The following is a 13,984-nucleotide window of genomic DNA, read 5'->3' as shown; positions in this document are numbered from 1 at the left end:
ATTGCAAGCTGTCCACTTCATGACCATATCGATGAATTCAATGAACAAATTATTAAACAAATTAATTTAAAACACCACCTAATCGATACTTTATTTCTTGCCTATGGGCAGAATTATAAAAACATTATCATATACAGGACATTTAAATGAAACAATTTGATTAGTAAGTACATTAAAATCTTAAATGACTTTTCCATGGGAACTTGTAACTATTTCTTAAAACGCTTGAAATTTGGAAGGGGGAAGGGGTAGGGAATAAGTGGGGGGGGGGGGATTTTATTGATGTGGTGTGTAAAAAGGTACTTAAATTACAATTTGCGCCTACAGTAATAATTTAAAAAAAACTTTTTTTCTAATTGAACACATTTAAAAAAAGTCTTAAAACATCTGTAATTGGGCACTTTTTGTGAAAACACTAGGTGGCTTGATCTTCCTTATGTTAGAATCGATGTGTATAACAGCCTTCAAGTTTCTTATTGATTGTATGTTGTGTTGATTATCTTCCTTTAAAGTTGCTTTTTATTTTTAGTACCAGGTTGTGTTGAACTGTTAATATACAATGGTCCTATGATGACTTCCCTATTATGTCAAATAGTGGTCTTCAGATTTGGGCAGCTTGCCTCACGATCTGACACCAGCAGAAAGATTGTAAAATGTTAAAATGTGTCGTTAAACAAAATTGTTCTAGTTTAGTTTGACCTCGGAAAGAAGGTGGTGATAAGGGTACATTGCTTTAACTCACCTTTCTGGAATGGTGTTTATACTCTGCTGCCTTGGGACTGTTCTCGTGTGCACAACCTAGTGTTGTAGCGATGTGTCACAGTTTGTACGATTCGCCGGAGAGAGGGGAAGCAGGGTCGTGTTGTCATCTAATACGTCACGTGAAGGGGGAAGAAGTACTAGCTGTGATTCCGTGATGTCGTGTTTGGTTATTTTACTTGTTCGTTTTATTTGTCTTCTGTTTACCCAGTCTATGTATTTGCTTATATGCTCATATAGGAGGTTATTTTGGTCATTCGTTTCATTTAAATTCTGTTCTTTGTTTTCTAATTTGTCTACAATAATGTGGATATTTTCTAGGTTGTTCATAAGACTTCCTTTATTAATCCTACTAATGATTTGAAAATCTTGCTTAATGTTAGTGAATTTATGGTTTGCCTCTTTCATATGAGCTCCCATAGCAGAGAATCTCCTGTGCTTCTCTGCATTAACATGCTCCTGATATCTAATTGTAAAGCTTCTTCCTGATTGTCCCATATTTTTTTTATACTGATTGAATATCAACTTACAAAATACCTGACTCCTGCAATTCGTCGTCCTTAAGTTTATTGACCTTGTTATGACTGAAGAATCTATGTTTCGTGTTGTTGTTAGTTGAGAAAGCTACTTCAGTGTTGTGTTTCTTAAATAAGTTTGTTATTTCGTAAATCCTCGGGTTATTAAAGGTGAATTTGATGTACCTCTTTGCTTTCTAGGAAAAGGACCAAATCACAATTGGCATAGTATCAATAAAAGTCAAGAACTAATACAAACATTATCCGAAACGGAAATGGCCATACAGACCCTACCAGTTAAAATTCAAAATGATCTAAGGTACGAAGCTACGAAAAAAATTACCTCCGTAATTAAAGGATTAGAATCGAATTCTGATAATTCAAAGATAGATAGAGAACTTCAACGTAAAATTAGACAAGTAATGTAGTTGTAATGAAAGCCAATAAAGTAGGAAGAGTCATAATAATAAACAAAACCGAATACATTAAGAAAACAGAAACTTTTTTCAATAACAACAAATTTAAGGTCGTTGAGAAAGACCCCACCCTAAAAATGCAAAGGAGCTTGAAAGGGATACTAAAACAAAGTAACTTCCTCTTAAACAACCAAGAAATACAGAAGCTCATAAATATGAACTCAGGACTTCCCAAAGCAAGGGCTATGCCTAAACTACATAAAAAGTATATACCTATTAGACTGGTAATTAACTTTTGGAAAAGACCCCACATACAAAACCTCTCAATTCATTCATAAGTTTTAAACTCAAAATTTACGTCTTTTATACCAAATAATCAACAAAAAACTCCAAGGAGTTTTGCAAGGTTGTTAAAGACTTTAAATTAACTTCTTCCCATGCAACAAGCTCCTTTGACATTAAAAATATGTATTCTAATATTCCCATAAAAGACACCATTAAGATTAAGAAGGATGGAACACAAACGCATTAGTAAACTGGAAATAGAAAATTTTATGATTATCCTGGAATTCGTTCTGAACCATAATTTCTTTTCTTTCAATAATAGAATATATCAGCAAGATGGACTCCCTATGGGAGCTCCGGCTTCAGGGATTTTAGCTAATACATACCTGGATTACCTAGAACATACTCAGATAGTAGACCACATTAAAGGACTAGATCTCTGGCTATGCTGTGTTGGTGATACTAAATAAAGAACTTAATAACAGTCACAACATTCTAAATACCTTAAATAACTTAGACCCAAACATTAAATTTACAGAAGAAGAAGAAGAAGAAGAAGAAGAAGAAGAAATACTCAATTTTCTAGACATTCAAACAATCCGGGAAAACAACAAGTTCCATTTTAGAATACACAGAAAACCCACTTGTACACGGACCACAATACAAAGCAACTCCTTGCACCCTACTTCACAAAAGAAATCCTCTTACTATAGTTTCGTCAACAGGGCCTTTGAAATTCCATTAATAGAAAAAGACAGGAAGGAGGAACTAGCTTACATTCTCCAGCAAGACCTTTTTAACAGTTATAGTTTGAAATTCATCAATAAAATCATTACTAAGTGCAAATATCAACAAGAAATAAAATTAAAGCAGCAATCGGAGAAAGCAAAGAGGTACATCAAATTCACCTTTAACGGAGGCTGGGACTGAGTTTTTGGTGAAAATAAGTAAAAATTATCGATTTTTTCAATTTGTGCATATTATTGTACGCTGGACTCCTGCGGATCATTTGGCGGTAGTATTTTTCAGGTTCCACCATTTTTGAAGTACTGGCGTGACATTTAAATGTCCGGTTGAGTGCTGGGGAAATGCCCCCATCCACTAGCTTCAACGCAGCAGATTACCAATGCCCTTTTTTTTGCGATAGTTTCGATGTCATATCTTCAGATTGCCTCCAGATCTGAATTGTGCTGGTATCTAGTGAGTTGACGAGTAACATTACTACGGTAACTATACAAATACCAATTACATGAATAAATTCGAAGGAACGTGTTTCATCTGTGTTCAGTTTTATTTTTTATATAACTGACGTATTATTAGTTTAGTCTCAAATGATGTATTAGAAGATGAAGATGAAGTAGGCATTTATGATTAGCCTACATATGACCACTTCCTTGTAGTTGTTTACAAACACAGTGCCAGTATTTCCTAAGAGTTCAGAACAGCAAATAAAGTAGTTCAATAGAAAAGTGCATATGTGTGATGGTGGGTTCATGCTGAATGGTATAAATTCTCGGTGGTGTCCTCATAAGGGAAGGAATAACAAAAAAAGGTCTCATACAAATGCTGCTCATGAAGGTTTAGCCAAGAAGAAAATGTCCCTGAAGTCTAACGCAAATCAAGAGATACCGGTAGGCCTTTGTGATACTTCCCATGCAGAAATTTCTATTCAGCCTACTGAGTCATCAACTCTGGATTTTCCTCACAATGATACCCCAAGTTCATCTAAATTTCCTTCTTCAAGCCATTCCCATAACCTCTTTACCTCCCATCTTCACTCCAGAAGTGAGAAAAGTGAGAAAACATTAGGCCTAACCACCATCACCTAACCACCTGCATCTGTCAGTAATAATAATACTTATACTGTGGTTCATTCTGACACATGGGATCAGGTGATAAAGAATTTAAAATGTCCACTTTGTGATCATATATCTCTTGAGGCTAGTCTAACACACAGTCAGGGTTTTGCCACCAAAATTTTGGTAGTATGTAAACACTGCAATCAAACTGTAAGCCGAAGCTACAGTAGTCCTAGAATGTCAAGGTATAAAACAGAGCGACTTCCTTTCCAAAGTGGATAACAGACTTGTAGATTCCTTCCTTTCTACAGGAGTTGGACATAGGGGTATGGAAAGATTCTGTCAGATAATAGGAATGCAAGGAATGGATTCCAAATTCTTTAAAAGTCATGTAAATATCTTAGGAGAAGAAACAATAAATTTGCTGAATTCTTTGCTTGAACATTCTCTAAGTGTTGCCCGCAAAGTACATGAAACTGTTGATCCCTCTTTAGTTGGCCAAGACATAATTGATATTGCAGTGTCTTATGATGCTACTTGGCACAAGAGAGGTCATACAAGTCTGTATGGCATTCGGACAGTGATTGATATTTTGACAGGTCTTGTTTTAGACTACCAGGTCTTATCAAAGTATTGTGCTATGTGTAACACCATGACAAGTGACTTAGAACCTGGAACACCAGAGTATGATTTTGTACAAGTAGCTCATAGGAATAGTGGTGATTGTATCAAGAATTATGAAGGCTCTTCTGGCTCAATGGAGGTAGCTGCAGCTGATCTTTTGTGGAGGAGGTCGATTGAAAAATGCAAAATGAGTTACACAACAGTTCTCTCAGATGGGGATGCTAAGACCCATCTTCATTTGAATAATGTCCAAATTTATGGACAGGTAGTCAAAGAAGAATGTGTTAATCATGTAGCCAAGAGGATGACAGCTGGGCTACTAAAAATTCAGAAAGACAAGAAGTTAGGAGGTCGTGGTCCTGGGTCTTTGAAAGTTGAGACAATAAAAAAATTGAGCAGCTTTTACAGAAAAGCAGTAATTGACAACTTCTCTGATGTCAATGCAATGAAGAAAGCCATATTTGTCCCACTCCATCACTATTCCTCTACAGACCTTAAGAAAAGGCATTACAATTGCCCAACTGGCCTAAAATGCTGATGTTTCTACAACAGAAGCATTGCTACGGGAGAAACACCCATGAGTCATAAGGACAGGAAAATACAGTTTTCCCCAAAGCTTGTGGAAGCAATAGTCCCTTTATATGAGAGATTGTCATCAGATCAACTACTGGCTGTGTCAGGGGTGGCATACAAAACTCAAATGAAAGTCTGCACTCTGTTATTTGGAGACAGTTGCCCTAAAGAAACATTCATCTCTCTGAAGAGGTTGCAATTAGGGGTTTGTAATGCAATTGCAGAATTTATGGGATGCTTTGCCACCCAAGAACTGAAGCAGGAAAGCAGTGGTGAAATTACTCCATCAACTTCATGGGTGATAAGTAAACGTCGTGATGGTCGACGAATCTACAAAAGCCAGCAGTCCAGTAGTGGCAAAGGAAAAATTGTCAGACAGTTACTCAAAGCTGCTAAGTTGTCTGCAGAGGCTGCTGCTAGGAAGAAGGAAGGGACTACCTACAAGTCTGGAGCATTTTGAGTAATAGGTTAGTCTTCGACCATGTTTTATTTACTAAAATGTGTTTTTTCATATATATATTTTCAGGTATTTAAAATGTTCCAGCTGAACCAATTTTTTTCAAATTCCATGAGAATTTCATGGGTTGTTAACACCTATATTGTCTTGATATTAACAGAAGGAATTTTTTATAATGTTGATACTTTAAAAGATAGTAGCCTTCAAAAGGGTATTTTTTGCATAATTTGAGAAAAACACAAACACATAAAACATATTTTTCCTCACATTCCTGGACTACATATGCCGACTTTCTCTCTGTTAAAATTCTTTCCATACCTTGAAGTGCCTGTACACCAGTTTTCAATGTGATATTTGAAGTAACTGTTCAGCTGGAGCATTTTTTATGCTTATCGATTTTTAAAAATGTTAAATTGTAAGTGTTGATTTCTCAGAAAGTTCTGTCACTATTTTCCTGAAAATTGGTATATGGCCATATTTTACCATCAGGAGACCACAAACCAAATTTCGTTCAATTCTATAAATAATTACAATTTTTCATAAATTCAGTCCTAGCTTCCCTTAATAACCTGAGGATTTACAAAATAACAAATTTGTTTAAGAAACACAACACCGAAGTAGCATTCTCAGCTAACAACAACATGAAACAAGGTCAATAAACTTAAGGATGATGAATTTCAGAAGTCATGTATTTATAAGTTGATATGAAATCAGTATAAAAAAACATATGTGGGACAGTCAGGAAGAAGTTTTACAATTAGATATCAGGAGCATGTTAATGCAGAGAAGCACAGGAGATTCTCTGCTGTGTGAGCTCATATGAAAGAAGCAAACCATAAATTCACTAACATTAAGCAAGATTTTCAAATCATTAGTAGGATTAATAAAGGAAGTCTTATGAACAACCTAGAAAATATCCACATTATTGTAGACAAATTAGAAAACAAAGAACGGAATTTAAATGAAACAAATGACCAAAATAACCTCCTATATGAGCATATAAGCAAATACATAGACTGGGTAAACAGAAGACAAATAAAACGAACAAGTAAAATAACCAAACACGACATCACGGAATCACAGCTAGTACTTCTTCCCCCTTCGCGAGACGTATTAGATGACAACATGAACCCGCTTCCCCTCTCCCCAGCGAATCGTACAAACTGTGACACATCGCTACAACACTAGGTCGTGCACACAAGAACAGTCCCAAGGTGGCGGAGTATAAACTCATTCCAGAAAGGTGAGTTAAAGCAATGTACCCTTATCACCACCTTCTTTCCAAGGTCAAACTAAACTAGAACAATTTTGTTTAACGACACATTTTAACATTTTACGATCTCCCCTCCCAAATTTCAAGCGCTTTAAGCAATAGTTATAAGTTCTCATGGGAAAGTAATTTAAGATTTCAATGTACTTACCAATCAAATTGTTTCATCTAAGCTATTTTAAAGACAGCTGAAGATGACCACTAAGTGGTCGAAACATGTCCTGTATATGATAATGTTTTTATAATTCTGCCCAAAGGCAAGAAATAAAGTATCGATTAGGTGGTGTTTTAAATTCATTTGTTTAATAATTTGTTGATGCAATATTCAATCGAGATACTATGTCATTAATGTACAAGATAAAAAGCAATGGTCCAAGTACAGAACCTTGGGGTTCTCCTGTGTGTTTCGTTGCCCATTGAGAAGTATTATTCTTTATAATAACTCACTGTCTGTGGTTCGGGAGGTAAGAGCTAAAGAGTTGTAAAGCAGTCTGGTTTAGATGAAGGGATTTTAATTTGGCCAGCAATATGTCTATGTTTACAGTGTCAAATGCACTGCTAAAATCAAGAAGAGTAATTAATGTGACCTGTTCACTCATTGCGTATCTGATGATGTCATCTATAGCCTTCAATAGAGCAGTGGTCATGCTGTGTCCCTTTTCAAAGCCTGACTGTCAAGGATCAAACAAGGAAAAGTTGTTAAGATTCTCGGTTAGTTGCCGATTATCCATTTGAAGGATTTGGAGAGAGATGAAAGTATACACATCGGTCTGTAGTCTGATAGGGAAACAGCTGGAGACATTTTTGGTACCAGATCAATGATAGCATCTTTCCATATCCTTGGATATGATCCAGAACTGAGGCAGAAATTATATATTTGAGTAATTACTGGGCAAATAATATCTAGAATATGTTTAATGATGATGATGAGGAGATCATCATCTCCAGTCGCATTTGACTTGACCGAAAGAAGTTTGTGCTTCACCTCACTTTCATTAACAGTATGGAATTCGAACATTGATCTATATGGTGGTGGTTTAGTCAGTAGTTTGTTAATTGTAGGAGTTATAATCTGTGGTTATTGCTTAATTTTAACGTCAGAGAAGTGTTTAATTAAGTCATCAAGTGGTATATCTGGGTTACAATGGTTTGGTTCAAGTTTCCCTATTCCCATGGAGTGAAGCTCTCGTCATGTGCTTTGTGCATTTAAATTATTGGCTAGCTGTTGGTAGTGAAAGAATTTCTTATTTCGGGTAACTGCTTTAATTTTGTTGCGCTGAGATCAATATTGTTCAAGTACATTAGGAGAGCTGGTTCGTCTATATAGCTAATGTAATGAATCTCGATGGGGCATCATGAGTTTAACGTCATCAGTTAGCCATGGGGAGGGAGGTCTGGATACTTCATCTCTATGTTTCAGAGCATGCTTGTCGATGAGACCAAATAAGAGGGAATTGAACTTTTGCATTTTCATATCAATGTCATCTATGTTAATTATGTCCTCCCAAGGAGAATTAGAAGTATTGAGTCTAAAGTCACGCATACTTATATGTTTAATGCCCTGAAAGTGATATATTTTGGTACTACCCTTGGATGCCCAAATTTTTTATTTTTTTGAAATGTTCAATTTTTCTTAATAAACATTCTTAGGATAGGGTGTTATTCAAGGAATATCCATTATTTTGAAGCAAACATGTTTAGTTTCGGAAATATAGGGTGTTGCATATATGCAATGGTAGGCGCTTAAGTAGTAGTCTGCAAGGTACCAACACATATGTTGTTTTCTTCGAGAAAATAATGAAAATAAGAGGACAGTGAGCGTGGAGAAGAAGATATAAGTTATTGCTGAGTTGATTATTTACTAACAGATAAAATAAAATAGTTTATATACAGTAAGACATTATTTACAGTACCTATTATATATACATATGGTAATCAAAATAAATATATTTATTGGAAAATGATATTGAAAACTGACAGGGTATTCAGAATTCTTCAGTTTACTGGTGTGATCATTTGCTGTGGGTTTCTCTGAAGACTCGGTGATCTGTATGTCCCTTTATGTGGAACGGAATGAAGCAACTTATGCCGAGCCCAGCTTTACACACCCTGTACGGACTATGCTAGAGCATTTCTCGTATGCACACCGTCTTCTTTTATTATCTGGGATATACATCACAAGGTGGTCTCGCCCGTCGTACCGTACAACTTCATGTACGCGACCTTCCCCCGTGCGCGAGAGCAATGGGCACCCTGCTCCCCTGGGCTCCGTGCCATAGGATTTTACGTAGTAATGCACCACTTCCCGCTTGAACTGAAGCTGCGTCATTTTAGGCCGTGACATGTTGCTGAGGTACCAAGCATTTTGCAGGCTGACGTCTAAAATCCAGGAAAAAATTGCCCACCACCATTTTTTGCTCCTAACTGCTACGCAGAATCTGTTGACACTCTCGTCCATGTTCCTCCCATACATGTATTATAAATTCCTAATAGTATGGGGCGTTCTACCATGATGACTTTCTTATCTGCCCTGGAAAACCTCTTGATCAGATAATATGCATCACAAAACTGGTATATGAGTTTGAATTGCACGCACAGCAACGAAGGGTTGTTACGTCAATAATAAACCCTTCAATAACAAATTGGTACGTGAGGACGTGATTTGACAACGGGTCCGCCTAGCATTGCGAATATGCAATGCCGGGAATATGTGGATCTCACTCGCCCATGAGTTATTAATTGTAAAAAGAATCATGCTACATTCAAACTCCGATGAATTTACTTCCTGGATTTCCTAAAAGAGGTTAATTATTTCTAAATCATAAAATTATATGGCGAATCTTACCTCTTACTGTATGCCATTGTGATAGCTGGAACACACGGCGAACTTCAAACATACACCTCGTCAACAATCAAGCGGTGACTATTGATTAACCAACTCGTAACAAAGCACAACACTTCCCTATACCGAATAAGCGTGCAATTTTCAATCTTTTACTGGAAAACAACTTCATACATTGAAAGAAAAGAGCACCAGTATGCCATTGCACATATGCAACGCTAGGCATTCATGGGTTAAGGGAATATGATAGGTATATGAAGTCATGCTTAGAAATGCAAGGAACAGGAATCTGAGCATGCAACAAAATTTTATGAGGATTATTCATAACCATTAAATCAAGAAGGGTATGGGATGATGAGATGATTCTTTTTAGTCAGTTGGAGTGGTAATACTGTCATGTTACATGACTGGAAAATGTTAGCATTGCTTCATTTTACTTATCTGCTGTAATATGTCAGTGCTGAAGTCCCCAAATATTAATACGTGTTCATAAGTTGGTAATAGTTGGTGTAGAATGTCTTCAAAGTCAGTCATATGCCCTACTTGGTGGTGTCTGTAGACAACACAAATTAATACCTTTACTGGGGAAATAATTGCCTCCGCCAAAATAAACTCGCGTCTTGGCTCAACGGAGTGGCCAGATCTGTAAACTAACTTACAACTGATATCGTCTCTGCAGTATAAAGCTACTCCTCCTCCTCTCCTATCAAATCTGTCAAGCCTGTATAGACGATATGCGTTTATATCAAGCATGTTACTAGGAATAGACTTCCTCAACCATGTTTCACTCACTCCAGCAATATGCACATTGCTATCTTGAAGTAGAGCTCTAAGCTCATCAAATATGGGCTAGAACAGACTGTGAATTTGTATAAATGCAGTTCAAAGAATGGGGTTTAGTCACAAATACTTTCTCAAGTGTGTTACACGGCGATGGTAGCGAAGGGAGGAAGTGCTGGGAGGGTGGGGAAGGTGAAGCAGTAGGCCCGCTGTTTAGTTGGGAGTCATTGCCACACTTAGGAGGAGGCATAACGGTACTCTGTAATAAAGACATAGCCAGGAGAGAAAGCATGCTTCTTAACTTCGTATTGTATCAGCAACTTACACTTGCACTCAAACACACACATAACATGAAAATTAACTGAAAAAAGGCACATGCACTATAACATAAACATAGAATCTAGTTCAGCAGGTATATTTACAAATTTTTTTTGCTACCCCTGTCCACTAAAATGACACGTCCATCTTGTGACCAAGCTCGCCTGCCCACACATTCCCTGGCTTTGTATAGCATCTCCTTCCTCATCTGAGTAAGAGACTGTTATTAACAGCTGAGTACCCTTCAGAGCCCGTTTAGTACGCCACGCTGCTTCACATTCATGGTACCTAACAAATTTCACTATTGTCGGTCTTTTCCCATTACCCATTGCATCTGCCATTGTCCTCCAAGTCTGTGACACCTGTCAATGCTGGCCATTGTCAGTTCTATGTTCAGTTTCTCCTTCAGAGTGTTTAGAACTTTTACAGCTGTATCCTCATTGGGACACTCACTAACACCGTGTACAAGAAGATGATTCCTCTTGAGCGTCCAGTATATCAGCTTGCTTGTTAGCTCTCAGCCGAAGTGCTGAGAGTTCTTGCTTGATGGATTCAAGCTCAGCACTTTTAGATGCCGGAATTTCACAGAAGTTCGAGTGCAGAGTGTCCAGTTATTCCGTGGGGTTGGTGGCCCTGCCTGCAGTCATGGTTGCTTGTTCCAGTCATTTTTAAAACTCATTCAAATATTCTCCTTCCCGACTCGTGTATGAGCTATGCAGAGAGGGATTTTATGTGGAAGAGCTAAGGCTACAGTTGTTACTTCCAGCAACAACACCCTATATACATCTGCTTCGAGACCTACGATCGAAGAAGGCTGCCATCTGGGAAGATTTCTACTCTACCGATGCCATGCTAAATCGCGAGTGGGTTCAAGGTGGATATGGACTGTGACACTTGCTGACAAGGTTCTCTGTTCATGGGTTCCATTATAAACTATGTAATAAAAAGCATTATCATGAATCAGGTTTGAACTGTGTATGTTCAGGATGTGGTGCACACTGTACTAGGTAGCATGTTTTAAGTTGTAAACAGCGACCGGAATCACTGGTGAAATTTTGTAACGAAGATTAATATTTTTTATATTAATTCTTTGCACATTGTGTGCATTAAATAAATTAAAACTCATTCATGCCTTCTTTGAATGATGTTACCTTCGACTGTACTGCTCCATAGTCATGATGTTCACTCAAGACAGTGATGTTACACTTATTCAACAGTTACTATCACTTGCAGTAACTAATTGATAGTTTATGCATGGATACGAGTGGTGTTAAACGGAGTGACTTCACAACTGAACTACACTATGCACCATCGTGTAATATTCTGAGGAGATACAAGTAGACTAACAAATGGTAAAGAAGTTACAGTTTTTTAAGTGAAGATAGAAGGACAGCCTACATCACTACACATACCTCTAGCAGTTCAATGTCGCATGATGTATTGATAGTGTCTCGTAGTTCGGAGTACTTCCACTTTGTTAAGTCATACTTTTGCTTGCCCTGGGCATCCTGCATAGACCGTACCAAGGTTGATCTGCAAAAATCAAGTACATTAATGACTTGGATCAGTTATAATATTTCCTTTGCTCACACAACTTATTACTGTTTCATCAGAGACCATTTTATTATTTATTATTTTAGAATATTAAGACAAAAATAAAATACTTTCTAAGTTACCTAGTTACAGTCTTAAATGTAGGAAAGCTTTTTCAACTATTCAACATATTTAAATCAAAATTCAAATTACTTCAAGTAACACCAACAAAATAAGAAATGTTATGCTTCTGTATAATAAATTTTAAAAAGCACCATCTACCCAAAATAAGTTAAGACATGCCCCAGTATAGGACTGGGATGTTGCGTTATTTAGAAACCAAAGAGCTGAATCCCATAATTTATTATTGTAAAGAGATCTCTATCGGTTTATGATTCCACAACCTCAAGCCAATGCACTTTCCCACAAAGACATGCCTCCTTGTTTTTTGTATATTGCATTTTTAAAAGAAAACTTGTAAAACCTAGAAATGAACTTGAACAATGGAAGAAATTCACCTTAGCCCATTCACTTTGTACTCTTGCTTGAACTCCTCCAATATGCCCTGCCTCTGTATACCTGACCTATATCTAGCCCAAATCTAATACAAACTGCTTACAAATTTTCATTTTATATAGTGTCAAGGTATATATTCAGCATTTAACCATTTCAAAAAAAAAAAAAAATCTAGAAAAAATTATGAGTTTGTTTTTACAGTTTACAAGTAAAACCTCTGAAGTGAATACATAGGTAGTTTTGTCTCAAGTTAGTAATAAATTAACTTATTTATTGAGGATGAAATTTCAGTTATTATTGACCATCAACACTTGGCTAAAAACAAAAGTGATCGGCTGGGCTGAGTGGCTCAGATGGTTGAAGTGCTGACCTTCTGACTCCAACTTGGCAGGTTCAATCCTCGCTCAGTCCGGTGATATTTGAAGGTGTTCAAATACGTCGGTCTCAGAAAGCTGTAGAACTCGTCGAGATGGGTCTGGTCGCACTACCCAGACCAACCCTGAGAAGATCGACACCTCATCTGAATGGCATTGCAGGACAGATGTGAGTCTTCCTCGGCTCTGGCACAACAGTGGAACAGTGTAACACATCATACACTATTAGGAGTGACCATTATCTGCCTACCTTTGACTAATGTGCATAAACGTGCGGGACTGCAATGGTGTATGGAACGACTTCACTGGGGACAGGAATGGCAGCAGATAGTGTTTTCGGACGAATCCAGGTTCTGTTTGTTTGAAAATGATGACCGCCTTTTGGTTCGCCGCAGACAGGAGGAGATACACCACATTGACTGCATTCACACAAGACATACAGTGCCAACTCAAGGCCTTATGGTGTGGGGTGCAATTTCGTACAACCACAAATCACAGTTGGTGCATGTCCAGAGCACTGTGACCAGTTTGAACTACGTGAATGACATCCTGCGACCCACAGCCATACCCTTTCTGCACGACACCCCAGACGCAATATTTTAGCAGGACAATGCACAACCAAATGTTACTGCACAAACACATGCCTTCTTGTTGTCACAGGATGTCAGACTGTTGCCCTGGTCCGCCCGATCACCGGACTTGTCGCCAATCGAAAATGTGTGGGATATGGTGAAATGATGGATGCAGCGCTGTGACCCAATGCTAATCACCAAAGATGAACTGTGGGACCAGGTGAATGCAGCATGGATGCCATCACGCATGGAACAAGTTATCAGTGCCCATGGAGAACCCAGTGCCTGCTAGATAACAGGACACATGCTGAACCTAGGTGACTGAAATGCTAATCGTTTCTGCAGAATATA

The 13,984-nt window shown here is 37.6% G+C and overlaps 1 protein-coding gene across 3 annotated transcripts in view; it reads right to left on the bottom strand.

Annotated features, from left to right (window-relative positions):
- The window catches only part of jar (Myosin heavy chain 95F jaguar), a 562,711-nt gene that overhangs the window by 59,219 nt on the left and 489,508 nt on the right, over positions 1-13,984 (bottom strand). For all 3 annotated transcript variants that reach the window (XM_067138002.2, XM_067138003.2, XM_067138005.2), the window contains one exon: positions 12,051-12,171. In XM_067138002.2, the coding sequence (XP_066994103.2) occupies positions 12,051-12,171 (121 nt within the window). The remainder of the gene's footprint in view (positions 1-12,050; positions 12,172-13,984) is intronic.

The sequence above is a fragment of the Anabrus simplex genome, chromosome 1, assembly GCF_040414725.1.
Source record: "Anabrus simplex isolate iqAnaSimp1 chromosome 1, ASM4041472v1, whole genome shotgun sequence".
In the NCBI taxonomy this organism is placed as follows: Eukaryota; Metazoa; Arthropoda; class Insecta; order Orthoptera; family Tettigoniidae; genus Anabrus; species Anabrus simplex.
Note: the sequence above shows the minus strand (reverse complement) of the source record. Positions and strands in the feature narration are given on the sequence as shown.